The following is a 26769-nucleotide window of genomic DNA, read 5'->3' as shown; positions in this document are numbered from 1 at the left end:
TTTTTAACCTGGAGATGTCCCTCTTCTTCTGACTCCTCTTCCTGTCCCATTGTCCCTATCCCCTTCTCATTGACTTCACTAGCTTCTTCTCACGTGCCCTCCCCCTCCCTCATCCTCTCTGTGATGTGCCTAGTACCAAAACTTTCCATTCCCCTTCAACAGACACTAGTTCCCTCATAGAACCCTCACTTGACCCCTTTCCCCTCTCCAAGGACTGGCCTATTGCCTCCCTCTCCTTTTACCCAACTCCCTCCCCGTGCAGCTCACACCCTCTGCTTTGACATCTTCTCCTGCCTCGGCTGCAGTCTGACTCAGCCCTTTCTGCTCACCCAAACTGCTCCCGAGAGTCCAATGAGCCTCTCTTGGCCAAATCTAAAGGCCTTTCTCTGTCATGGTCCTTGCTTGATCTGCGCCCTTTGCTACTGTTAGTCATTCCTTCATCCTCAGCTCTTCTGTGCTTTCTGGTTTCTCCTCTCTCCCCCTCCACCAGCACCTGCTCCTACTCCTCTCTCTGCCAAGCTCTGGCCTCAGTCCCCTTCTTTTCTCACTATTCTTTGTCACTGGGTGACCCTCTCTGCCCCCCAGCCTCCATTACTGTCTGCATGTTGCAACTCAACCGCTCCACCCTGGCGTGCTCACATCAGGGCTGGATTAAACTTTTGTGGGCCTGACGCCAAACATATTTGTGGGCCCCCATGGGGGCAATGGAGCATGGCGTGGGGAGGTCAGTCCCCAGAGCAAGGGGTCAGCCAGAGGCAATGGGGCGGGGCAGGGGCAGCCCTGCTCTGCCCAGTGCGAGGGCACTAGTTACAAACCGGCAGTTGCCAGACACACAGTGGCCCACCCAGCCCTGTGTTGCCAGCTGCCCCTTCCCCTCAGGGGTGGGCCTATGGCACAACACACAGCCCCCTCCACCTCACCCAACACCCCCCAAATCCCTATGGCCAGATCCCCCCCAGACCCACTGTGCCCAGCACCACTCCCCAGACCCACCTACAAATGCACAGCGCCCTGTACAACATTACCCCTGCCCACAGCCCCACCACAACTGCCCAGCATCCCCAACAGAACCCCCACTCCCTAGTGCCCCAACACACACCTCTTCCCTGCCCCCTCACAGCCCAGCACCCCCACAGAACCCCCACTCCCTAGTACCCCAACACACACATCTTTCCCACCCCCTGCACAACCCAGCACTCCCCCAAGTTCCTCCCAGCCCCACTCCCCCAAGCCCTGCCTCCCAGCCCCACTCACCAGCCCTGCTGGGAGGCAACTGTGTGTCTGCTCTCTGGGGAGGCGCGCAGGCTCTCACACTGGAGAAACCTATCTCCCTACTGCCTCCAGCCTTGCAGCAGTTTGTCTCTCCTCCCCCCCTGCCTAGGAGAGAGCTTTTAACAGGTTTCAGGCAGCCCTTAATTGGACTCAGGTGTCCCTAATTGACCTGAAGTAACCCTTTCCCAGCTTATAGGAAAAAGGGCCTTTAGCATTGTAGGGCTAACATACCTGTTTTCCCAGATCCTCCTTCAGCCGTCCGGCCTGATTTTGTCACACTCCCTAAAGGCCCAGGCTGGCACTTTTTTGTCTTCTACAAAAATTCAGCACCTGCTGAATGTCTTGCCATTGAGTGCAATAGGAGCACAGATTTCAGTGTGGGCCTTGCAAGTGTCCAGAGACAGCAGGCTCATTCTAGATCCACACTTGTTTCCTAACATCTCCCTTTGGTAGTGCTACACTTGTCACTCCAGATATTCCTGACGTCACAGTGAGTGGGTGCCTAGAATCGTTGGGTGCGGGTGTCTAGGAGACATTACACTGACCTGTGAAAGCCACCACTGAAAATAAAGTCCTCTTGGACTATTTTTTGGCTCTCTCTTTGGCAGCAAGCACGTGACCAAGCATGAAACTGCACACAGAACCTAGCGAGACACAGAGCTAACGGATGAAATCATATGCCATGGCCAGGAAGCAGTACAAGAGGAAGCATGTGAGTAGAAAGGGGAACTAACTGTGAGAAAAGGAGGGAGCAGAGAGAGCAATCTCAAGAATAACAGCAGGAGAGAGAGGGCGCTTAAGCATTCACTGACATCCGAGGCTCAAGAAGTGAATATTCTGGGAGAGAGAGAGAGAGAGAGACAGGAAGCCCCAGACTCAGCGAGTGGCTCATAGAAGCCCCTGTTGGCTGCTGCAGAGTCAGTGTCAAGGAAAGACTACATCCTACAAGCCAACATGAGCCTCCAGCTGGCAAACATCTTCCTGCCTTTGCTCTTCCTCCTCTGTCTGCATCTGGGTGAGTTTCCCCTTTGAACAATGTGTTGTGAGTTCAATCCCAGGGTTGTGAGTTCAATCCTTGAGGGGGCCACTTAGGGATCTGGGGCAAAATCAGTACTTGGTCCTGCTAGTGAAGGCAGGGGGCTGGACTCGATGACCTTTCAAGGTCCCTTCCAGTTCTAGGAGATGGGATATCTCCATTATTTTATTTTATTTTATTTTATTTTATTTATGTTTTCATTGCGGTTTCAGAGTCAGGAGTCTCCATTGCTTGCAAAGTAAAAGCTTCTGAAAGAAAGAAACCCAACAACAAAACCCTTTCTCCCGGGGTACACGCAGAAGCTCTGTAAGCGGGTGATATCCACAGCACATGGGAACTGGCAGAGTGAATGATGGGAGCCAATGACGTACAGTTTCCTGGTTGTCTTTGGATCTGGGGGGTTTGTCTTTGGATTTTTGGTTTTGCCATTTCAAAGAGTGCAGGATTAGACGCGCGGGCTACCTCAATGTTCCCAACTTCCTTTTATCCTATTTAGTTCGCCATCAACTTAAAAAAGGGGGGGGGGGGGGAATCACAGGTCTTTTTGAAAACTTTTGAACTTACTTTAGTCTGTACCAGCAACATAAATGAAAGAGATTTGAGAGAAATATGTATATATTTTTGAAAGTTGGTTTTCTTGATGCATTTAACAACTTTTGTACAGTCAGTTTCATGGTTTCCCATGCTTAGCTGTTTACATCAATCAGATCCGCAGAGACGCAAGGGTCTGCTCGTGTGGGGGTGATTCAGGATCATGGCTGTAGTCAGTTACCCTTGCAATTTGCATGGGTCTTTCACTCTCTAACAGGAGAGACTTTTTTTTTTTTTTTTTTAAACAAGCTAATTTGACTATAACCACAGAAACAGGCAGGGGAGACTCAGAGGCATGGGTAGTGCCTAAAGATACTTGAACTTGATTTGCTTGTCCATTGACTAGGTTTCAAGTTGACTGTGTCTCTGTAAATCCAAGCAGCTGGAAAGATGGGAATTGGATTTTTGGTATTGTTTTGTTGTGCAGGAACCATCTAACTGATACAATAAATACTATAAAGACATCTGAATATCATCTAAAATTGCAGAGCACATAATGTCTTTTTAGCTGACAATTCTGTTTTAAGACACTAAGCAGTTCAAAGGTTAATTACTATGGAATGAGTGATTTTTATACTGCAAAACGGTGCTTAGATAAGCTAAGCTTATCTGATTATTTCTGCCTTGTGAAGTATCTGGTATCATGGCACAAGTGGTGTCTGAACTTCCCTTTTCTGAGGGAAACTATCTGGGTTGTGAACTTGCGTCTTTTTATGCAGTCTGCAATCCATACGATTTCCTCCCATTCCAAAACTCCCCTTGATGGGAAACTAGGGTGGCATGGCCTGGCTGCATTGCTCCTTCCACTCACAGACCTTGCACTTGGTGAAAAGGAGTCGGAAGATACTGGTAGAGAATCATAAAAGCATAGGGCTGGAAGGGACCTTGATAATTCATCAAGTCCAGCTCTCTCCGCTGAGTCAGGACCAAGGAAACCTAGACCATCCTTGATAAGTGTTTGTCTACCTCTTCTTAAAAACCTCCAGTTACAGGGATTCCACAACCTCCCTTGGAAGCCTATTCCAGAGCTTAACTACCCGGATAGTTAGAAAGTTTTCCCTAATATCTACCCTAAATGTCCCTTGCTGAGAATTAAGCCCACTAGGTCTTGTTCTACCTGCAGTGCCCATGGAGAGCAATTGATCTGAGTTCTCTTTAAAACAGCTCTTAATATTTGAAGACTGAGGCGGGGCCTGAAAACAGTCTTTTTCTCAAGACTAAACATACCCAGTTTTTTCAACCTTTCTTCCTGGGTCAGGTTTCTAAACCTTCTATCATTTTTGTTGCTCTCCTCTGGACTCTCTCCAGTTTGTCCACATGCGTCCTAAAGTGTGGTGCCCACTGCCCAGAACTGAACTCAGAACTTCAGCTGGGGCCTCACCAGTGCTGAGTAGAGCGGGACAATTAGCTCCTGTGGCCGACTCATGTCACTCCTGTTAATACAGCCCAGATTGATATTAACCTTTCTGGGAACTGTGCCACATTGTTGACTCATATTTAATTTGTGATCCACTGTGACCCCCAGATGCTTTTCACATTTTGGGGTTGTGCATTTGATTTTTCCTTCCTAAGTGTGGCACTTGTCTCTATTGTGTGGATGTGCTAGTTTATTGATAAGGCTACTGCCCCACTCTGCCCTGAAGAGCTTAACATTTTACAGTTGATTGTATTTCCCTAAATATTTGCGCTAATTGAGGGCTAGGAAATTGAGGGGGAAAAATTCCAGACTGATTTTAGATTTGGCAGACTGTCTCTTCTATTTGCTTGTACAGGGCCTGGCACTATGTGGTCCTAATCCTCTGGGTGTCACTAAAAGACGCATAAATCATCATCATCACAACTTCAAAAATAGGCCATTCCTTGACTTTCTTTGCTTCTGTCTCTTCATTCCTCACTTACTCACTCCTGGCATGGGCCAAGCCACTGCCCTCTGCTCATGGCAGTCCTGTCTCAAACTGCGTGTGTGCAAATGTTAATGCTCTAGCTATAGAACGAGTTGTTTTGTACATTGCTTGGAGATTCAATCACCATCGTTAATCTGATACTTCTGGACATGGTGTTCTTCCTCTCACTCAGGCCACACCTACCCTTGTGGCAGTGTGTACAGTACAGACACTACACGCCCAGACAGCACGGCTATAAATACCAGCGTAGCCAGTGAGGCACAGCTTAGGCAAATATCGTAGAGTGCCCCATATGGCTGAACCCCCATGTTATATTGTGACACTCTGTACCTCCAAATAGCGCCCTGGAAGGCCCATATTCACCACTGTGATGTGATTCGATGTTTTGTACAATGCATGCCTTGGGAGGTATCATTTAAGCAATCTTGATCTGTTGGACATTAATATCCTGATGAATTGTAGGCACTATCACTGTATCTGAAGTAACGAAGTTTTGCCATGTGCGCATTACTGAAATGTGTTGTGAAGTTGGGAGCAACTAACACTGACCAGAGAGGCACTAATGTCCCATTAAGGAGAATCCACTCTCCCAGTGGCTCTCCCAGAGACTCCTAAGCGAGGGCACATACGCAATGGGGACTGCCTGACCCCCACGTCCCAGCAAGCATTGTTCTAGCACTTGGAGAGAAAGTATAAGTGAGGGTTGATGACATCACACCTGGGCCTCTCTCCTCCCCCATCTCAACACCTGGAAGATCAGTTGGAAGACCAAGACTTTGAACTGGGGAGATTGGTCCCCGGCTGAAAGGGAATTCAGTCTGTGTATTAAGAATTGTGAGCTGCCTGTAACATCTACTAGAGTGAGAAACTGCTTGATTCAAATCTTGCTTATTCTGTAGAATTTAGACTGCAGATTAATTTTTTTTATTTCTTATGTAACCTACTCTGATCTCTATGCTTGCTACTTAGAATCACTTAAAAATCTGTCTTTCTTAGTTAATAAATCTGTTTTATATTTTATCTAAAACAGTGTGGTTTTGGGTGAAGTGTGTGGGGAATCTCAGCTCAGGTTAACAAGGGCTGTTACACATCCACTACCCTTTGTAGGAGTGGCAAACTAATTAATGAGCTTGCCCTGTCAAAGGGACGGGTGTTGAGTGCAATGGCTGCTGGGAGTCCACAGTGCTGGACTGTGACGGAGGAGGAGGATTGGAATGGTGTGGGTACAGACTGGAGCCAAGAGGTTGATAAGAGTGTGTTGGTGGTGTCTGGGGGGTGCATGGGAAAGTGTTTTGCGACAGCGGCTGCAGGGGAGGGCGGGTGTGGAGCTGCTCGGTTTGCATTTCTAATAGCACCTGGAGCGTGTCCACTTGGCGCTCCATAACCTTTAAGAGCCTCTCTCTGGCTTCATTCCAGCACGCCGCATTCTCCTTTCAGTCCTTCTTCTTGCTGTCCCGCCACTCCTTCAATTCCTGTTTCTCGGTGGCGGAGTGCATCATGATCTCACACAGAAAGTCCTTCTTAGTTCTTCGTGGCCACTTTCTAATTCTGCACAGCCGTTCAGCCATCGATAACAAAGAGGGAGGCTGGGCTCCCAAGGTCGTCTCTGTGAAGTTTAAATGCAACATTTTACAGAAGCAGTATTGTTTGCAGCACAGACAACACTGATTCAGTGCTTTAAAACACAACCAGTACTCACACACCTATCACTGACTGGCTGACCCCAGGCAAGCACACATGAGCCACAAGACCCCCCACATGGTGAGTAACCGCAGGGGCAGGGGAAATCACTCTTCCTGGACCCCGCTGTACACTGGGGACATGGCTCTTGGGGATAGCCAGCACTATGGGGGGGGCCTGATAATCATTCCTGTCCCCACACTTTCCACAGGCTGTGTTCAATATGGAAGATCTCTCGCTGCTGAGGGTGAGCAGGGACTCAAGGGAGGGTCTTCTCCAAGCCTGTGGCTTCCGCCCTGGCCCCTATGCAGCTTGCCTGTGTGCAGCAATGGTCCCCGTCCTCCCCGCCGTGACGGCACAGTGGTGCGGGAAAGTTACCGTTAATGGGGCAAGAAACAAAGCAACTCTGCCGAAGAACCTGTGGCAGCAGATTGCCCAGTATTTCCATGAGAGTTTCCTGGAGATCTCTGAGGGAGATTTCTGTGAAGTGAGAGAGTCAATCAACAGCCTGTTGCGCCGCTCAGACTAGGCATGTGGTGGTACATGCATCATACAGACACAAGCCTGCTTTCTGCAACCCTCCTGCCCCCAACCACTCGCTTCAGCGATTCCCAAAATCAAAGCCACTTACCAGGGCCCTCTTCTCCTCTTTGCGCTTTGCCAACATCCGACAGCTGTGACTGGCTAGTCTCCTCCGGGGTAGAGAAGAGCTCCTGGCTGCATGCATCTCTGACCTCTGAGTCGTCCTCTGCCTCTGGGTCCTTGTCCCTCTCCTCCACATCCTCGTCCAAGATTTCCTCCTCCTAGCTCAGTTCACTCTCAACTGTTCCCTGAGCCACCAAAGTATCCTCAGTGGCCTTCGCAGTGGAGGTGGGGTCGCCACTGAGTATCACGCCCAGCTCTTTGTAGAACCGGCAGCTCGTGGGCGCAGCACCGGAGTGGCGGTTTGCCTCCCGCGCCTTGTGGTAGGCACTCCGCAGCTCCTTCACTTTGACCCTGCACTGCAGTGTGTCCCGGTCATGGCCCCTTTCTGTCATGCATCGTGAAATCTGTCCGTAGGTATCATAATTCCTACGGCTGGAGTGCAGCTGGGACTGGACAACCTCCTCTCCCCAAATGCTCATGAGGTCCAGCAGCTCAGCATTGCTCCAAGCAGGGATCACCTGGTGCATGGAACAGGCATGGTCACCTGGAAAGATGTGCTGAGACCACTGCACGCATCACCGAGAAAACAGGAAGGGGACTTTCAAAATTCCCAAGGAATTTAATGAGTGGGTCTCACGGTTGGTCACCAGAAGGCAGGGCAGTAGAGTTCAAACCAATGACCAGAGAGGCGAGAACAGTCATTGTGGGAAACCTGCCGGAGGCCAATCACAGCGCTGTAATCACCACGGTGTCTACACTGGCACCGCAGCGCTGTAGCCCCGGTGCAGAAAGCTCTACGCCTCTCGTCGGGGTGGTTTTTTTACAGCGCTACAAGTGCGCAGTTTCGGCGCACTAAGTGGCTTGGCAGTGTGTGCACCTCGGCAGTTACACGGCAGAAAGCCGCTTTACTGTGCAGAAAGTTGTCAGTGTAGACAAAGCACAACTTTGATCTCTATGCCTGCTACTTATAATCACTGAAAATCTGCCTTTCTGTAATTAATAAATGTGCTTTATATTTGATCAAAACCAGTGTGGTTTTGGTTGTCCTCGCTCGCCAGGGCGCACTGCCCAGGGCAGGTGGAGGGTTCAGGGCTCCCCTCAGCAGACCAGACTGACCTGCTCCAGCCAAGGCTCCGGGGTCCTGGCCCCACAGTCACTGCTCCCCAAGGACTCTTCTGACCCTGGAGTCAGATCCCCCCACGTGGGAAGCTCTTACTGGCTGCAAACAGCCAGCGCCCCGATTCCTGTCCGATTCCTGCCTCCGACCTGGCCAGGAGGCAGGGCCATCGAGAGGGGCGGGGCCTTGTGGCAAGGGGGGCACAGTCCCTAATTTTCCCTCTGGGTCCCCCACAGATCCCACACCAGGAACAGGCTGGCGGCGCCCCGGTGCATAGGGACTATGTAGACTCCCCCTTTGTGACTTTCTTCTCCCACTCTTTGTTTAGACTGAGCTCCTCAGGGCAGGGACGGTCTCTTACAGTACGTACGTGCTGGGCCTAAAACAGTGGGGCTCTACGGGTGGTTGAGGACTCTGGGTGCAAAGGAAATAAATTATAACTTGAATTGTCCTTTCCTTCCATCTCAGACTTTCTTCCTCACCTCACCTCATTTCCTTTTTCTTTGTCTATTTTACTTCCCCTTTGCATAGACCCCTACATCTTTCTATCCTTCTCCCGTGCTTTGCACACACTCTCTTTCTCTCTCTCCCATCCTTTCTTTTCCACTCCCAGCTCTCTCTTTCCCTCAGTCTTCTCCCCCCTCCACCTTCCTTTTGTCTCCTGTCTCCCATCTCTAGCTCACTTCTTTGACCGCCCCCCCCCCCCCAAGTCTCTGGTTGGCCCATTCTTGAGATTTGCCTCCCTGGAGCAGACACTCCACCGTGGGGCCTGCAGGCCCAATTCCCTGCATCTGGGCTTCTCTCTAGATCCCTAGGAGCCACCCAGTTCTCTCGCTGGGACTTAGGGAGAGGCCCCTGGAGCCCGTATGGCAGGCTGGAGCCAGTGGGACAGGCCGGCTAACAGTGCCAGTGGGGCCTGTGCAAACTGCCCAGTCTGAGCCCTCCACACTCACTGCTCTGAACTTCATGCCATGATCTTCAGCAGAGAGTTCCTGCTCGGGCACTTGGCTTCCTTGTAGAGAAATGGAAACATTCTGCAGTGGATCATTTGCAAATAATTTTGTTTGACTTAATTCTTCCTCCTGTTGCAATAATTTCAAATAGTGACACTGAACTTTGTGTTTCAGGAGCTGCAGAAAATACTACTGCTGTCTTTGGGGTGAATCAGACACCCCCTTCTATCCGTGCAATGGAAGGGTCAGAGTTCACCATCAACTGTACATTCAACACAAGCAAGAATTCAACCAAGTGGTTTGCTGAATGGAATAAAACCAGAAACAATGTAACAGCAAAGGTGAACAATGTAATAGATCGAATCATAATATCAGCAGATATAGCAAAGGGGTCTCTTTCCCTCACTGTGAAGAAAGCCGACCTCACTGATTCTGGAACCTACGTATGTTGGGTTGGGAACAAACATGGGACATCTCATGGGAATGGAACCCAAGTGACCATCGATGGTAAATACCAGCATTTCCTTCTCTGTTCTACGAAACCCTTCCAGGGAGCTCAGGACACTGGCCTGGTTCCAGAGAGCTAGGGCAGGTGGTGCTGGGGGAGATGGAGCATCACAAAGTGTAAAGGGCAGAGCTGTGGGGAAAACTGGGGGACATTCTGTGGTACGTACAATGGTCCTGATCCTGCATTCCACTGATTTCTGTGGGGGTTTTGGCTGCACAAGGAATGCAGGGTCCAGCCCCAGATATTCAAAAACTGTTTTGAGATGGGGTGTGAGGGGAGGTTTCTAATTGGCTAAGCTTGTGAGGCCTTACACGCAACTGGAGAGACAAGGTGTGTGAGGGAATATCTTCTATTGGACCAACTTCTGTCGGTGAGAGAGACAAGCTCTTCTTCAGCTCCTGGAAACATAGATCTGGTCTACACTACAGACCTATGTTGCCATAACTACGTTGCTCCGGGGTGTGAAAAATCCACACCCCTGAGCGACGTAGCTAGTTACACCGACCGAACCTCCTGTGTAGACAATGGTGCAGCTGGGCTGATGCAGTGTTTTCGGTATCGACGTGCCCTTACTCAGAGTTTCACAGGTAAATACAGGGTAGAATGGCTGGTTTAGAATAAGTAGTTAACACCTATTTCAAGGGACCATTCAAGGCAGGGTGGCCCGTTAACACTTCTGCAATCATAGGACAAAAAAAGGGGGTTAGTGGATTACAGATTGTTGTAATGAGCCATAAATCCAGTCTCTGTTCAGTCCATGATTTTTAGTGTCTAGCAGAGTTATGAATTTAAGCTCCCAGGCTCGATTTTTGAAAGTGTTGTGCAGGCTTCCTTTGAGGATGAGGACCACTCTGTATCTGACCTGTGAGACGTGTTCCCCACAGGAGACAGGGTGGTTTTGTCTTTTATCATTTTCCTGTGTGAGTTCATTCAAGAGCATCGTGATTGTCTGGTTTCACCCACATCGTTGTTATTGGGGCATTTAGTGCACTGGATGAGGTACCCCACAGGTTGCGATAGGCTTGTGTAGGATCCGTGGATCTTGAAAGGTGAGTTGTGGGGGGTGTTGATCATTGTAGCAGTGGAGATATGTCTCCAGATTTTGCATCTGTTGTTCTGGCAGGATCTGGTGCTGCTTTGAGTTGGTGTGTCCTGGTCTGTGTGGAGCTTTCATCTGATGATGCCCTTGGAGAGGCTGGGGGGTTGTTTGAAGGTCAGAAGTGGGGGTTCAGGGAAGATTTGTTTCAGGATGTGGTCCCCATCGAGTATGGGTTATAGTTGTTTGATGATACCCCGTAGAGGTTCCAGTGTAGTGTGGTAGGTAGCAACTGGTGTGCAGTCAGAGGAGGTTTTATTTCTGTATTCAAGCATGGTCTCTCAGGGTATTTGGACAGCCCATTCCATAATGCAATCTACTTCTCTAGTAGAATGTCCTTGTTTGGTGCAGGCGGTTTTGAGTGCATTAAGGTGTGTATCCCAGGCTGTCTCCTAGCAGCGTATTCTGTGCTATCTCAATGCCTGGCTGTAGATTACAGATTTCTTGGTTGTTTGGGGGTGGTTACTGGGTTTATGAAGGGAGGTGTGGTGATCTGTGGGTTTCTTGTCTAGGGTTGTCTGTAGGGTTCCATTGTTGAAGTGGATGGTGGTGTCCAGGAAGTTGATGCTAGTGTGGGAGTGTTCCCCAGAGAGTTTAATGGCTGGGTGGGTGGTGGTTGTTGAAGTTGTGGTGGAAATCTAGACGGGAGTTTAAGCATTGCATTTTGCTGTGGTGCTGGGAGTACCTCTCTCAGACCCGAGGAGGAGCTCTATGGAGCTCGAAAGTTCATCTCTCTCACTGACAGAAGTTGGTCCAATAATAGCTATTCCCTCACCCACCTTGTCTCTCGAATATCCTGGGACTGACACAGCTACAGTGCACTCAACGTGATGGCATTTCTCTTGGTCTGTGACACGATAATTTGGAACCCCGCAGCCCATCAATTCCAACATTTCAGGGAGTATTGAAGGCATCACTGGGCAGAACTCTGTTGATATTGGGGAAATCAGAAAACCCAAAGGGGAAAGTGGGGGACATGTGGAGTGCCTGCTCCCTGTTTAGCAGAGTAACAGCTTGGAGCAAAGCACCTCTGTAACTGTCTAAATCAAAGAACCAGTTTGTGGCACCAATTAACACTTTCCAGTAGGAAAACATTCCCATCTCATCTCTGCTCCTTCCCCCAGTAGAGTGTAACATGCTGACACTCTGGATTATTTATGTCCCAGGCAGAAAGAGGAGAAATAATAATAGTGGGGAAGGGGGGAGGGGAAGGCTCACAGAGCCCCTGACACGGGGAGAATGGGGGACCTGGTCTGGGGATAATGCTGGAATGAGGGTACAGCTAAAGCCCCGAGCATGCAGGGAGAATGGGGGACCCTGGAATGGTGGAAAGGGAGAGGATTAGGGCACAGAGAGCTCCTGGCTTGGGGACTGTAGCATGGGGGCAGGAAGAAATGGGGGACACACAGAGCTCCTGGCATGGGGGGGGGGCGCTAGGGAGTCCCTGAAATAGAGGGGGATGGGAGGGTGGCCCCCAGGGACCTTGTGGGGACAGTGGTATGCAAAGAGTCCCTGGTGCATGCAATGTGCTTGACCTACAGAAGCAACAAAACGTGGGCATCCCTCTAGTTTAGCCCCCCGCAGAGTCTAACCCAAACCCACAAAGGGCTGAGTAGAGTCAGGATGAAGTTGTATGCTCAGTAACAGGTTGTTATTGAGTGTTTGCTTTGCAATGGTGCTTAGGGTACATCTTCACTACCCGCCGTATCGGCGGGTAGCAATCGATTTATCCGTCTTGTTAAGACGCGATATATCGATCCCCGAATGTGCTCACCGTCAACTCCAGAACTCTGCCAGAGTGAGCGGCGGTAGCGCAGTCGATGGGGGAGCCGCGGCCATTGATCCTGCGCCGTGTGGACCCCAGGTAATTCGATCCAAGATACTTCGACTTCAGCTCTGCTATTCGTGTAGCTGAAGTTGCGTATCTTGGATCGATCCCCCCCCCCCCCCGCCAAAGTGTAGACCAGCCCTTTGAGGCCTTAACCAACATGTTGGGCCAACTGTGCTAGGCGCTGTACACTAGAGCTGGCGGTTTCAGTTTGTGAGAAGTTTCATTGTTTCAGAACTGGCTTCATTCCAAACCAAGACGGATCAGGACTGCACCCGGGCCAGGGACCCAAAGGCTTCCAGAGTCCCAGAGGCCAGTTACAAGTAGAGCAGCCTGGGGAGTCACTGGCCCAGGACTCTAGAGGCCCTGGGATCTCCAGCCTGGGGCAGTCTGCATGGCAGAGCGACCCCAGAGCTGCACCCTGGGGAGCTGGTCCTGGAATTTCCAGGCTTCCAGCTCCATGGCAGGGACACTGGAAGCGCCAAGAGCCCTGGCTCGAGCAGGGAGCCGAGCAGACAACAAGAGCCCCTAGAGACCTGGCTCTGCCACAGCATGGGGAGCCCACCCGCGCCGAGACTCAACTCCCGACTCCCCGAGCTGGGGCTTGCGGGACAGAAGAACATAAGAACGGCCAGACTGGGTGAGACCAAAGGTCCAGTCTTCTGTCTTCTGACAGTGGCCATTGCCAGGTGCCCCAGAGGGAATGAACAGAACAGGGAATCATCCAGTGATCCATCCCCTGTCGCTCATTCCCAGCTTCTGGCATCCCCATCCCCGCCCATCCTGGCTAACAGCCATTGATGGACCATCCTCCAGGCACTTATCTAGTTCTTTTTTGAACCCTGTGGATCTTGGAACACCAACAGAAACCGGTGTGTGTTTTGACGAAAGTGGAGTCAAATCTGTAGTAGATTTGGTGAATCAGTTCTCTTCAGTGCATTGGCATTTTCAGTCTAAGGTAAGTTTTGCCAGAACATTTGCAATCAGCTCCACTGTACATGGACATAGTGCGAGAGCCCCTGAGCCAAAGAATTTACACTCTAAAGAGACAAGACAGACAAAACGGGGGAGATCGGGCAGACGTCCTAACAGTAGATTGGGAAGTGAGACACAGAGAGATTAAAGGACTAAATCCACACAGGGCTTTAGGCCCTTAAATCCAACATCTGGGGGCCATCGAGATCCTCAAAACCCCTGCTCAGCTGCCGCCTGGCCCTGGAGCTGCTGAAGTTTCCACCAGTAAAACCAGTGCTAAAGACTTGCTGACACTCTCTCACTATGCTGTAAGCACAGCCCTGCCCAGAATAACAGTTGCACCTCGATCCTCACTCCCCTGCCATTGCCAGCAGAAGTGCATCACGTCTCAGAACTGCCCATTGCACGTCCTTCAGGGAATCCCATTTTTCTGTAACGAAGGAGAATTGGCCACCCTCTCTCTTGCCCTGCATTGGGCTGGTGGAGGGAAATAGGTCTCAAGAAGGGTTTGAATGTAAGGAATTTGGCAGGCATGTCAGGTGTACACAAGGTTCGGGTAAGATGTCACATTGTTGGAGGAGGTTTGTCTAGACTGAAGCTTCTGGGGTTACCTGCTCACTAAACAGAGCAGAAAAGTCTTGACATGCACGAAACAGCTCTATATGGGGCCAAACAAAAGAACATCCATTTAAACTCTTAACAAGCAGGGGAAACTAAACGGCAGGACTGGAGAGATTCATTTTATACATGTGCCCTTGTTTGCTGGCACTTTGAACTATTTCTCAATGAAGGTGCCATAATCTGTGTTTCTCTTTCTGCAGAAATTACCGACCTGATGGTGAATCAAACCCCAACCAGTGTCAGTGATTTCGAAGGCTCAGAACTTACCATGAATTGTACATTCAAGACAGTCAATAACCACAGCACCATGTATGTGCGATGGTATAACTATGGGACTGAGGGACTAAAGAAAGAGCTGATGAATGACAGCGATGTGATCACAACCCTGCATTTGGACAATGGGTTTGCCTCTCTCACTTTGAAGAACGCAAATTCATCTGATACAGGAACCTACGTGTGTGAGGTGGGGATCACAGCAAGGAACCTCTCTGGGAATGGAACAGGAACCCAAGTGACCATCGAGAGTAAGTGCCGGATTTTCCTACCTGATTTTCTTGGGGAAATGGGGGTGAGCGAGTGAGAACAAGAACACACGTCTCCTGGAAGGTGTTGAGTGTCTTCAGTTCCACCTTCAATGGGAGCTGAGGGTGCTCCACGCCTGCTCAGAAGCACTAAACTCCTTGCAAGATAGAGCCCTGTAGGCAGGTATTAATGGGGAACAATGTTTCCATTTTAGATTCTTTACAGCCAAATGTTTCACATGGCCTCAAATTAGTCTCTAAACCTATGCTTGCCCACGTTGCATGCACACCCATTGGTAGATTCAAAGCCTGCCTGCGTGCCCAGACTGAACATTCGGGGGGATGGAGGGGAGGTGCGGGGATGGTTTGCTGGTCTTGCCAGGCATCATAAAGCTATGAGTGGAACTAAGTGAAAGCATCAATTTAACCTCTGATAAGCAGGGGATGTTAAATGGCCAGGCTGGGAAAAGAACACAAAATACTGGCGGGGGAGACATTTATTTGAATACATTCCCAGTCACCAGCCATTGCCACTGAAATTCTCCTGAATCAAGGTGCAATCGTCTGTTTCTCTCCTGCAGATTTTCCCGAGCTGATGGTGAATCAGACCCCAGCCAATATCCCTGTGTCAGAAGGGTCAGATCTCACCATGGAGTGTAGATTCACGGTATGGAATAAACACAAGACCTTGTATGTGAAATGGTATAAACATAGCGGAACTGGGGGAACGAAGAAGGAGCTGATGAGCGAAAGAGTCAGGGACCCAGCAGCCCTGGCTTTGGAAAAGGGTTTTGCTTCGTTCACTCTGAAGAACGTGAATGTAACCGATACAGGAACCTACGTGTGTGAGGTGGGGAGCACAGCGAGGAACTGGTCTGTGTCAGGAGCCGGAACCCAAGTGACCATCACTCGTAAGTATCAGTATTTTCCTATCTGATCTTCCTGCTGTGAGCGACAGCGAATGGCAGCCTAAAGGACAAAGAATGAACGACTGTAGCTGGCAAAAGCGGGTCTGAATTCTCAGCTGTGTCCAGTATATAACCCATAAAAATATGGGCTCCAGCCTGTGAGGAGCTGAAGATAACATAGTTCAAAATACCTAAGTGATTTAGGGGCTTCCAATTTTCAGAGGGGACTTAGGCACTTGCAGGGCAGATTTTTAATGGCGTTTAGGCACCAAAAGTTGTAGGTGGGCTTTTCAAAAGTATATCAGTATCTAACTCCCATTGAAATCAGTAACTTTTGCCAACAGGACTTAGGCTCCTAAGTCACGTAGCTACTTTTGAAAATTCCCCCCAAATGCCCCTGGAGAGGGGTGTTCAGAATCTCCCAGGACTCAGGCCTGTCATAAGACCATTAAGGAGGGTGATGAACCTAACTCACCACTGCACTGGATGGGATAAGAAGCAGCCCCCAATGTCCATCTGCACCTAGCGCTAAACCGATCTTATGGCTAAAGAGTTGCTTCTTTTTCTGTGAGAACATCTTCATCCATCATCGAACACATCCCTGTATGGAAAGTATGGAGAAAAGCTGGAATGGATCCAGAGGCGAGTGACAAAGATGATCAAAGGGATGGAATGCAGCCATATGAGCAATGGCTGGTCTGTGCAGTTTGGAAAAGAGAAGATAAAGGTGGGGGACATGATAGCGATCTTCAAATCCTTGAATGGCTGCCACAAAAAAGGTGGAGAAAAGTTGTTCTTTCTTGCCACAGAGGGCAGGACAAGAGGCAATGGGTTCAAACTGTAGCACAGCAGATTTAGATTAAATCTCAGGAAAAACTTCCTAACTGTGAGCATGGAACAGACACCTCGGGAGGTTGTGGAAGCTCCTTCACTGGAGGTTTTCAAAAGGAGGCTGGAGAGCATCGGTCTTGGATGGTTCTCAAACTGTGGGCCAGGACCCTAAAGTGGGTCACAACCCCATTTTAATGGGGTCGCTGGGTCTGGCTAAGACTTGCTGGGGCCAAAGCCAAAGCCGAAGCCCCACCACCACGGGCCGAAACCCGAGGGCTTCAGCCCTGGGCAGCGGGGCTCAGGTTCTGGGCCCTCTGCCTGGGTCTGAAGCCCTTGGGCTTTGCCCCCTCCCCCCACCTGGGCCAGTGGGGCTTGGGCAGGCTCAGGCTTCGGTCCCCCCTCCTGGGGTCGTGTAGTAATTTTTGTTGTCAGAAGGGGGTCACCAGGGGTGGCTCCAGGCACCAGCGCAACAAGCGTGTGCCTGGGGTGGCAAGCCACGGGAGGCACCCTGCCAGTCGCTGTGAGGGCGGCAGTCGGGTAGTTTTCAGCGGCCTGCCTGTGGGAGGTCCACCGGTCCCGTGTCATCAGCAGCAATTCGGCGGCGGGCATGCCAAAGGCGTGGGACCGGCAGACCACCCACAGAAACACTGCCGAATCCACGTGACCAGTGGACCGTCCGCAGGTGTGCTGTCGAAGGCCACCTGACTGCCATGCTTGGGGCGGCAAAAAACATAGAGCCGCCCCTGGGAGTCACGGTGCAAGGAAGTTTGAGACCCCCTGGTTTACACACAACAAATCCTGCATCTTGCCAGCAGGGGAGACTAGCTGACCCTTGTGGCCCCTTCTCACCCTGTGGCTCTAGGATTCTATGCCTAGGTGGCATCTGCACTATGAGGGCATGGCAATATGTACAGAGAGGTTCTGCTGTAACTCTCGATGGCCATCCACCAATCTGGTTCTAGCTCTGAAGGATCCTTCCCATCTGCCAAGTGAAGAGGAAAAGCACATTTGAAAACCCCACATCCCGGTCACGATAGACCCAACGTTTCTAATGCCGATTGCTTCCTCTAATCTCACAATTCTCACTCCTGGCAATGGGGTGAGCACGTGCTGCTGAGAAACCAGAGTAGTGATACATATTGCGTGTATTGTTCTGATGATTTTTGTTGCAAGTGGAAGATGTTCAATTGACACCCTGAGATTGAGAACAGGAGAGTGTAACATGAGCAGCTCTCAAGTAGCAATTTGTGGCCAGAGGCCACTTTTCAGCACCTTGCCTGTTTCCCCCTCTTCAGGGCCCTTTAACAACTCACTCGGTTTAAAGGTAGTTCAAACCATCACCTCCTGCAGTCCAATAAATTGAGTCCCCAGGGACATCTTGGCCCTCTAGGCCCCAGTGCAGCGTTTCACTCCTGATAATCCAAAACACAGACTTTCAAAAACAGAACACAAACTCACCCAGTCTTCATCCCAGTTTCAGCTGGGCACAGCCCTACCTCCCCGAGGGACTGTCTTCCTGCTTCCCAGCACCTCCTACCTGGTGTTTGTCCTCCTCCACAGGCCTTTCCCACTGGGCTTGGCAGTCTCTCCCCTGCTTGGACAGGGTGTCTCCCAGGCCTCCCCGCCTGGAGAGCTTTCCTCACTTTCTCCTGCTTCTTGAGCTTCTCCCCTGCTGGCTCCGAACCCTGCAGGAGTCGTCTCACTCGCTGCAGTGTCCACACACATGGCCACAGTTTCCTGGGCTTGCCCCCTTCTCAGCAGCTTCCTGCTTTTTGTAGTGGAAGCACCTGATTCCTCTCCGGTGGGACTTCTCCTGTAATCAGGGTTAGCTTAGCCCAGGCTCTCCAGCCCATGGGGCAGGCGCCCTGTTGCAGATGGGTACAGCAGAGGCAGTACATGGTAGTGGTTAGAGCAGGAGACTAGGAATTAGGAGGTTTTCGTTTTATTTCTGACTGTCGCAGACTGCCTGTATGACCTTAGGCAAGTCATTTAGTCTCCCTGTGCCTCCATCTGAAAAAAGGAGATAATATTTCTTCTCCCAGTTTCTGTCTGTCTTGTCTATTTAGACTTTAAACTCCCGGGCAGGGACTGGCTCTCTACGTGTATGTACAGCGCCTAGCACAAGATCAGGGTGTGCCTGGTAAATGCTCTGACGCCCGGCATGCCAGTATTCATCTGTGATGGTTCCGAGTCACAACTGGAAATGCCAGCATGGGGCAGGTTTAATGCATGAACAGAAATGAGATGATTTGTTTGTACATGCAAATTTGAGTTTGTTTCCAGACACATTAGTCTGAGGACAATTTGTCTGTAACTCTAAAACAAGAGATATGGAGTTGGGTTCTCAATTCGCAGTTCCTTTGTCTCCTTTGTTCTACTGGAGCAGCTGATAGAGTGTGCAAACCTCAAAGATCAAAGTACCCGAATCGCATCCTGCACTCCAGGCTCGATAACTGTCCTTGAGCATCTTTCCAACATCAGCCAGTTTTAGTTTCCTCATTGCCTTCCCCCCCTTGTGCTCTAACGCTCTTCAGTGACTATATTGAGGTCAAGTTTCCCTCTCACCCACATCTAAGTGTCTAACACAGGAACCCACAAATTTCTCTGAACGTCACCAGAATCATAGATAACACCATTAATATTATGGTAGGTTTTTCTCCTTTTGAGAGTGCGTGAGATGCAAGCTCAAAAGATTTGGTGTATTCCTTCACACTCTGGATGCTTATCTGACTATTATCCAAACTGATCTGAACTTTTATGAGTTGCCTTCAGTCTCTGTGGCTCATAGTTCCCCCTCACTGCAGGGCCCTAGAGCCTGGACCACAGCTCGAGCCCGGAAGTCTACACCACAATGAAACTGCCCCACAGCCGCAGCCCTGAGAGAGCCTGAGTTGGCTGGCATGGGTCAGCTGTGGGTTTTTCTTTGCTGTATCAACATACCCTACATTAGTCCTCTTTTCCAAGTACACTCAGCTCTCTTTGGATGGGTTTGGCGACACCCCTGCTTTCTAAAGCTCTCTTAATATGGAGATATACCTATCACATAGAACTAGAAGGGACCTTGAAAGGTCATCAAGTCCAGTCCCCTGCCTTCACAATAGGACCAAGTACTGTCCCTGACAGATTTTTTTCCCCCTCCCCCAGATCCCTAAATGGCCCCCTGAAGAATTGAGCTCACAACCCTGGGTTTAGCAGGCCAATGCTCAAACCACTGAGCTATCCCTCCCTCCCTCTTCTTCCCATGTGAAGTGAAATTGAGCTTCAAAGCCACATTAATGGTTGCCTCATTTCCCCTTGTAGTGACCCGTAATTGTAGCTGGGAGTGGCACGTACCCAGAAGGGTACTTTGTGGTTCTTCTTTTGTGGCATTAACAAGAAGAATTCTCTTCAAATCACGTATGACTCTCAAAGTTCAGGTATACTCTTAATAGGGAAAAAATGAAGTCTCCAGTGAAATTAGAACACAGGACAGCAAAGAGATCAGGTTCACTCATTGTGCGACTCAGAAGAGGAGTTATCCCAGCAGATGGCCGGAAGAATTCTACAGTCCATACAGAGTTTGCTATGGCACTTTGCCTCATCTTCTGTGGGGGCCTGCCTATGACTTTGTATCAAAAGGCTTCATACGAAGAGATGTTTGAAGATGATGTTTAGGAAGCTGTAATTTTCCTGCTTTTTGTCAATGGCCAGAATTGTTTCTGGGAAACACAGAAATCTTGCTATGGCTACAAACCGGAGAGCATCAGTTCACTTCTTAACACCCACAGGGGATATTTTAATGGCCAAGCTTTACAAAGGGGCCTGAAATGCTGGAGAGAAAAACTGTTTCTTTAAATACTTCAGCTGATTGACATGTTTCTGCATCAAAGTGAAGTCACTTGTGTTTCTCTCTCTCTGCAGCTGTTGACCTGCTGGTGAATCAGAGCCCTGCCTGTGTCAAGGAAGAGGAAGGGAAAGCGCTGACCATAGAATGTAGATTCAGGGCCCTGGAGAAACCCAGCACCAAGTACTCTGTTAAATGGTATAAAAACGGGACCGATGGACATGAGAAGGAGCTGAAAAACGAAACGGGCTCAGTCACAACTCTAGATTTCTCAACGGGCCTGGCGTCTCTCACCTTGACTAAAGCCAGCGTGAGTGATTCTGGGTTCTACAGATGTGACTTCGGTAAAAATGGCCGTGGGAATGGAACCAGAGTGACAATCCAGGGTAAACAGCAGCATTATCTTCTCTGATCTGCATTGTCAGGATAGTACACTGTGGTCACCACTGACTCACACTTCCTACATGGTCACTGAAACCCCACAGCTACTTCATAGTCTAGGACAGGGAGACGCAGTGTTATCTCAGAGATAGGTGGTGTGTAAATTATGGAGTGTTGTTGTAGCCGTGTGGGGCCCTGGATGTTAGAGAGACAAGGTGGAGGAGTCTGTGTACCAGGCCCCATAAAAGGAGCAGCGAAGGTGGGTCCTCCAGACCTGCCTAGAAAGGCTGCAGGGAAGCAGCCAATCAGAGCACAGCAGGCTTAGTTAAAGGAACTGCTGGGCCTGAGCAGGTCAGTTCCTGGCAGGGACCAGAGGAGTAAGGAAGGGTGCTCCCTGACGAAGCTCAAGGGAGAACAGAAGATGGGTTCTGGTGGCATTGGCATTTGGTAAGGAAAAAGAGGAGTTAAGAAGTTCAGCCCTGAGATAAGGGTGAAGAGGAAGGGACTACATGGGAAGCAGCCCAGGGAACAACAGCAGCAACTATGACAGGAAGCAGCACGTGGCTGCTATTTGTAGAGTCCCTGGCTTGGGACCCGGAGTAGTGGGTGGGCCTGGGTCAGGGTGGCCAAAGCCCTGAGAAGGGGAGAAGTTTATTTAGACGCCCAAGCACAGGGCTGGAATTTAAAGGGCTGAAGACCCCGCAGAGGGCCATTTGCTGGACTTTGTTACCCCAGAAGGGGACTGAACTTGCAGGTGTGACCGAGCTGGAGAGCTGGGGCAATAAGAACTGATAAGGCAAAGAGTCTCCAGGGAGAGTCCTGGGGGCACCGCTCTATACCAGACCAGGCGCTCCTAGTTCCAGCCACTATCCTGTGCCAACGAGCAGGACTCTTCTCTATCCCCTGCTTCCCCATCATTGATTTGACTCCAATTAGCAGGGCTGGAATGCCCAAGAGTATTGACTTGTCATATGTCAATGGAAGACATTTTAGTCTGGCTGCTAGATTCTTTGAGTAGCATCAATTTCCAGTGATCGTTCCTGTGAATCTCTGCGATACATGGACCTTAAACACCACAGTAGTGCAGGGGTTCCTGTTCTATGTGGATCCATAATGGGGCATTATGAGCTATGTCTACATACCACTTAAGAGGAAGAATGTATTACAAAGCCTAATACAATCCTTCTTTGCTTGCAGGAAGGTATTGTTTTTCCATGGATATCAGAGCTCCATGTTTAAACGTGAGGTCTAATTTTTGTTTTTTAAGTAAAGAGCATGAACAGGAAGGGATGGGGCCAGAGGGACAATGGCAGATCTTCCCCTTTGTTCTGAGCTCTTGATGCTGTAGGAAGCAAGGGGTCAGGATTTATTTTGATCACGTGAGTCAGTAGCTGAGAGGACAAGCTTCCCTCTGCCCCCAAATCAAAACAAAACTTAGATCCACAACCAGAACTGGGAAGAATTTCCAGCATAGTGCAGTTTGTTTTAGATGATGGTGAGTAAATTGGGTTGAAATAGCAGGACCAGAGCATTCGAGAACATTTCAATGAATGTCCTACACCGGCAAGCCCTGCTTGCAAATAGTGTCCTTCACATCAGATCCGTGAGCCAAATCCTCAGCTGATACCAAGGGAGTGATGCTGCTGATTTACACCAGCAAAGGCTCTGGAACTTCACACCTGGGATAGGAAGAAACCCTGAAAGCAGCTGTCACGGAGAGTTTCTGAAAATTACCCCCACCCCAGGTATGAGGGCTGTAGCAAGAACTCCTCCCGAGCCTCTGAGTGTGAAAAAAAGAACCTATTTTCTACGAAAGACCTGTAATTCTAGCCAGACCGAAACACAAGGCACCCAAGAATCTCCACGTGCTTCTTGAGTAAAGAGGAACCAAAAGCAAACAAATAAGAACAAATTACTGGCAGAGCCCTGCAGAAACACCCTCCACCCACAGTAGCAATCTTGCTTCCTCCCATTGGAGATCTTGCCCAGTCATCTTTATCCATGACATTTAATGTGTGTATACACACCACACACACACACACACACCACACACACACACACCTCAACTGAAATGTTCCTGCACCAAGGTACAGTCACTTGTGCTTCTCTCTCTGCAGCTGTTGACCTGCTGGTGAATCAGACGCCTGCCGTAATAAATGGATCGGAAGGAGAAAAGCTCACTGTAGAGTGTAGATTCAAGGTGGTGAAAGACTCCAGCACCACGTACAGTGTTACGTGGTATAAGAAGGAGGCTGATGGACATGAGAAAGAGCTGAAGAATGAAACAGGCATTGTCACAACAGCTCTAGATTCCTCAAAGGGCCTGGCCTCTCTCACCTTGATCAAAATCAATAGGAACGACTCTGGGCTCTACAGATGTGACTTTGGTAAAAATGGTGGTGGAAATGGAACCAGAGTGACCATCCATGGTAAATAGCAGCATTGTCCTCTCAGATCTTCACTGTATTTCCTAGGGAAGAATAAGGACTAGGAAAGGAAGAGCTGATGCTAATACTTTGCATGGGGTGATATTGATGGGACAGGAGTTGCCGTCAAACAGAAGGAGAAGGAAGAGCTATGGAGAGATTTGCAGTGTGAAGTCAGTGATTCCCGGTGGCTTTCCAGATCCTGCCCATTTTTTTTTTTGTCATCCAAGTACTTACAACTCTCCCCTTTTCCTGATGTCCCTCGCACAGCAGCACAGCATTGCTGCCCACCAGAATTCTCTGAGCCACTGGGTGAATCACAAAGGTTCGGAGAAACACCTACAGGTTCAGAAGCTCTTCTCGCCCATATTGAATAGTTAGTTTCACCATGACAGGCTCTCACGTAAGAAAATTTCCAGTATTTCCCAATTTTGAGTGGGATGGAAATGCCTCTCGGTATATTCCTGATTCTGCTTTCAGTCTTGGACAAAAACAAAAAGTGTCTAGAGGACAGCCCTAAAAACCCATTCACAGCAGTACCACTATTGTAAGCTGCAGTGTTTTGGACCATAACTGTAGAATACTGTTTTCTTTTAAAATGAGGGAAATCTTGTTGAACCTCAGCACAGGTTCCAGTTTGATTCTGGGTGAGGGTGTAAGCTACTCCTTACTTTATCCTAACTGATTAGCTGATTGCAAATACCATCTTCTGACAAATGAATCTACTGGGTTGGTGTCGGTTATCATTCTTCCAGTAGTGGTGGAGCAGTGACCCAGTTTGCCTTTTCTCCTTCGGCTGTTCTCCACGGGACTCCTTGGGTGGTGGTAGTCTAGTGACCTAGCTCACAGCGTCGTCCCCTGCCCCTATCCAGTAGGACTCCTGTAGAGGTGCTAATGCCTGACCCAACCTATGTTGTCTTTCCCTAGAACTAGTGGTGCTGGGAGTGTAATAACTCAACTTGCCCTGCCTCTGTAGCCCCGTCTAGTAGGACAGCAGCTAATTAATGTTTCTTTCAACAGCACCTGACCAAAGGCCAATGAGCTCTTACATTGTTCCTGGAGCTGTGGCTGGGACACTTCTCTTCTTGCTGGTGCTCGGTATCCTTTTGTGGAGATGGAGACAGTGCTCCAAAGGTAAGATTTACTTGGACAATAAATGTAAGCAATTTCTGCATGAGGGGAGCTCATAGGATGCCGATAGATTCTTCTTTGTGTCCTTCCTTTAGCTGAATAAAGAGTAATTTGGGGAATTTTTGCCAGTGAACGTACAGCAGCGGTGGTGAACTGGCAGCCCTAGTTAGTGAAGTCTCATACCTAAGCACAGATGCCGCCTGGGCAATGGTAGGACTATTCTATGTCTCCTCCCTGACCTGAGGAAGCACCTCAAGGTGTGAAAGGTGGATTCAGTCTCCACGTCTATTCCATCTTTGGCTGGATTGCCAACAAAGCCACCAATTATTGGCAATTGCTCGGGTGGGAACGTGTGGGCTGTAGATACTGCTCCACTATGAACTAACGAGACTGACAACTAACTCCTTCAGTTAAGTGACCCAAAGGTCATCAGAGAATAACCAGCTTGGCCACAACTTCATTTTTTTTCCAGGACCACTTCAAAGCAGGTCAGAGGCAGAGATGAATCAGATGGAGACGGTGAGTTGGAGAGCTTATCGTAAAAGCCTCATTTAATTTTTCTCTCTAGCATAAGGGAACTGGGTGTAGAGCATCAACTCCGGGAATACAAGGTAATAAAGAAATCGGTTCTGCTTTTACAGACAGCAGCTCCAAGAACTTCAGAGTAACAGAAAATGCAGCACTAGTCCTGAATAGGATTGGAGTGGTACGACATTAAAAAGTTAGAAGGGATTAAGAATTAATTAGCCTTAGAGCAAAGATAAAGAGGACAAATTAGCGATTGCACAGGATCTTCAGTGATAATAGAGAATGCAGCATTGGTTCTTGGCAGTGGGACTGGGAAGTTCAAGGCAGGGGGAATCTTATGCAGCTCCAGAAACCTCAATACACTGGAGAATGCAGCATATGCTCCAGGAACATTAGAGGTGTTTCAGAATACAGCTTCCTAAAAAGTCAGCACACTCTTTTACAATGCCTGTGTCAATGGAAGATGGTCTAGCATTATAACAGTATGATATGGGCATGACAGGAACGAGCAGTCTTCACTCATTTTCGTCTTGCTTTGCAGTCTTCTCCTCTACCAGCTGATGAGGTGACTTACGTTGACTTGAACTTCCACAAAAGGGACACAAACGCAGAGGAAGAGGTTGTTTACACGGAAGTGAAGATACGGCCAAAACAGAGAGATGACAATGACATCTACGCAAAAGTCAACCCTCGTCATCGCTAGGGGAAGAGCTAGTGGGAATTAACGGAGGGGTAACCAGCATTTCACATGTCCATTAAATGCAAATCTCCATGGAGCAACGAATTAGCTCTTAGTAAAAGATGTCCTTGGAGATCAAAGTCCACTAGTTATGAACGGAGCAAGTAGCAGTGCAAGATTCCCTCATTTCCTGCTCCACCAACATGCCTCAACTCTGATCTGGAGAGACCAATTCTGTGGGCAAACGGAGAGTCCTGTTAACCCATCTACTCTTGGTCTATGTGCTGCGATTGCAGCCAGGAAATGGGTTGTGCTGTGGACAGTGTTTCACTAGGAACTGAGTCGAGACCAGAAATTCATTTAACAAACTCACCAGCCATCGGATTATAGCAAGTTTTAGTTGCTATTTACCAGCACTGTACTTGAACAAGTGACCGAGAGCCAAGCCCTTGAGCCACCCAAGTATGGAAAATGTTGCCATCTTGTTGTGGGAAGCACTGTCCTCCACTGAAGATGCCAACTGTGCTGAGTGAGGAAAGAAAAGCCTCCGAAGAGCCATGCTCCCTACACTGGAGGATGTACAATAATGCTGATAAGGCTCAAGAGCAATGTCCCATACGTTCATGAATGAGACTGACATGATTGTTGAATCTTTCTAAGCACAAAGTCGGCTTCTCTGTTGGGAGTGAATTCAGCTTCCCTGGATTCCACCCACTTAAGAGCCAAACAACAACAATGTGATTTGCTTCGCCAGCAGATTTTAAATATTAACTAAAGCTTTTACAGCAAGTTTAGGCCAGGATTAAGTGTGTGCAATTGCACTGATTGAAATGGAGTTGTACCTACTTACACCAGGAATGGATTTGTCCCCGTGGGTCTGTGTGGCTTTACTGTAAATTGAAAAAGGAAATGTGTAATTTAAAAAAAAAACATGCCATCATTTCTAGTGGTTTAAATAGATTGTGCTTTTGAAAATATCCCCAATAATTTTCGATAAACCCCCAGAAAAAATAACCCAAAGGGGCTGTTGGGCTCCCAAAAATGGAGAGACCCCCCAAAAAATCAACAGGAGTGCCTTGAAAGTCTCCCCATAATGCATTGATTTGTATGACTACTGCAGATGCATGAGATATAACTGGTGCAGATCACAACTCATGGATGCCATAAGGAGACAACCAGAAGAAACAGCACAGCAACCATGTGAACACCTGCAAAATGTTCTGCTTATTATTAATACCTGCATCAATTCATTATTAACTAATACATGGCATCACCAGTTTTCAAGCCTGAACTCCCAAAAGAAAAGACAGCTATC

At 49.0% G+C, this 26769-nt stretch overlaps 1 protein-coding gene across 2 annotated transcripts; it reads left to right on the top strand.

The window, feature by feature from the left end:
- Positions 1 to 1867: 1867 nt before the first annotated feature.
- On the top strand, positions 1868 to 26392 carry LOC112060206 (polymeric immunoglobulin receptor-like). Of its 2 annotated transcripts, XM_065566919.1 has the most exons (9): positions 1868 to 2287; positions 9373 to 9705; positions 14427 to 14750; positions 15329 to 15658; positions 20387 to 20695; positions 22808 to 23119; positions 24137 to 24250; positions 24720 to 24766; positions 25317 to 26392. In XM_065566919.1, the coding sequence occupies exons 1-9, from the start codon at positions 2227 to 2229 to the stop codon at positions 25476 to 25478; spliced, it is 1992 nt and encodes a 663-aa protein (XP_065422991.1). In that variant the 5' UTR covers positions 1868 to 2226; the 3' UTR covers positions 25479 to 26392. The 2 variants fall into 2 exon arrangements, with proteins under 2 accessions (XP_065422991.1, XP_065422992.1); XM_065566920.1 differs by lacking the exon at positions 22808 to 23119 and having other exon boundaries at positions 1869 to 2287.
- The last annotated feature ends 377 nt before the right edge of the window (positions 26393 to 26769 follow it).

The sequence above is a fragment of the Chrysemys picta genome, chromosome 14 (genome assembly GCF_011386835.1).
Source record: "Chrysemys picta bellii isolate R12L10 chromosome 14, ASM1138683v2, whole genome shotgun sequence".
In the NCBI taxonomy this organism is placed as follows: Eukaryota; Metazoa; Chordata; order Testudines; family Emydidae; genus Chrysemys; species Chrysemys picta.
Note: the sequence above shows the minus strand (reverse complement) of the source record. Positions and strands in the feature narration are given on the sequence as shown.

What these genes read in the sequence shown, in the direction of transcription:
- LOC112060206 (XM_065566919.1), top strand. Translation starts at nt 2,227, where the DNA reads ATGAGCCTCCAGCTGGCAAACATCTTCCTGCCTTTGCTCTTCCTCCTC. An exon ending in ATGGAGACAGTGCTCCAAAG is followed by an intron (nt 24,251 to 24,719) that starts GTAAGATTTACT and finishes TTTTTTTTCCAG; the next exon opens with GACCACTTCAAAGCAGGTCA. An exon ending in AGATGAATCAGATGGAGACG is followed by an intron (nt 24,767 to 25,316) that starts GTGAGTTGGAGA and finishes CTTGCTTTGCAG; the next exon opens with TCTTCTCCTCTACCAGCTGA.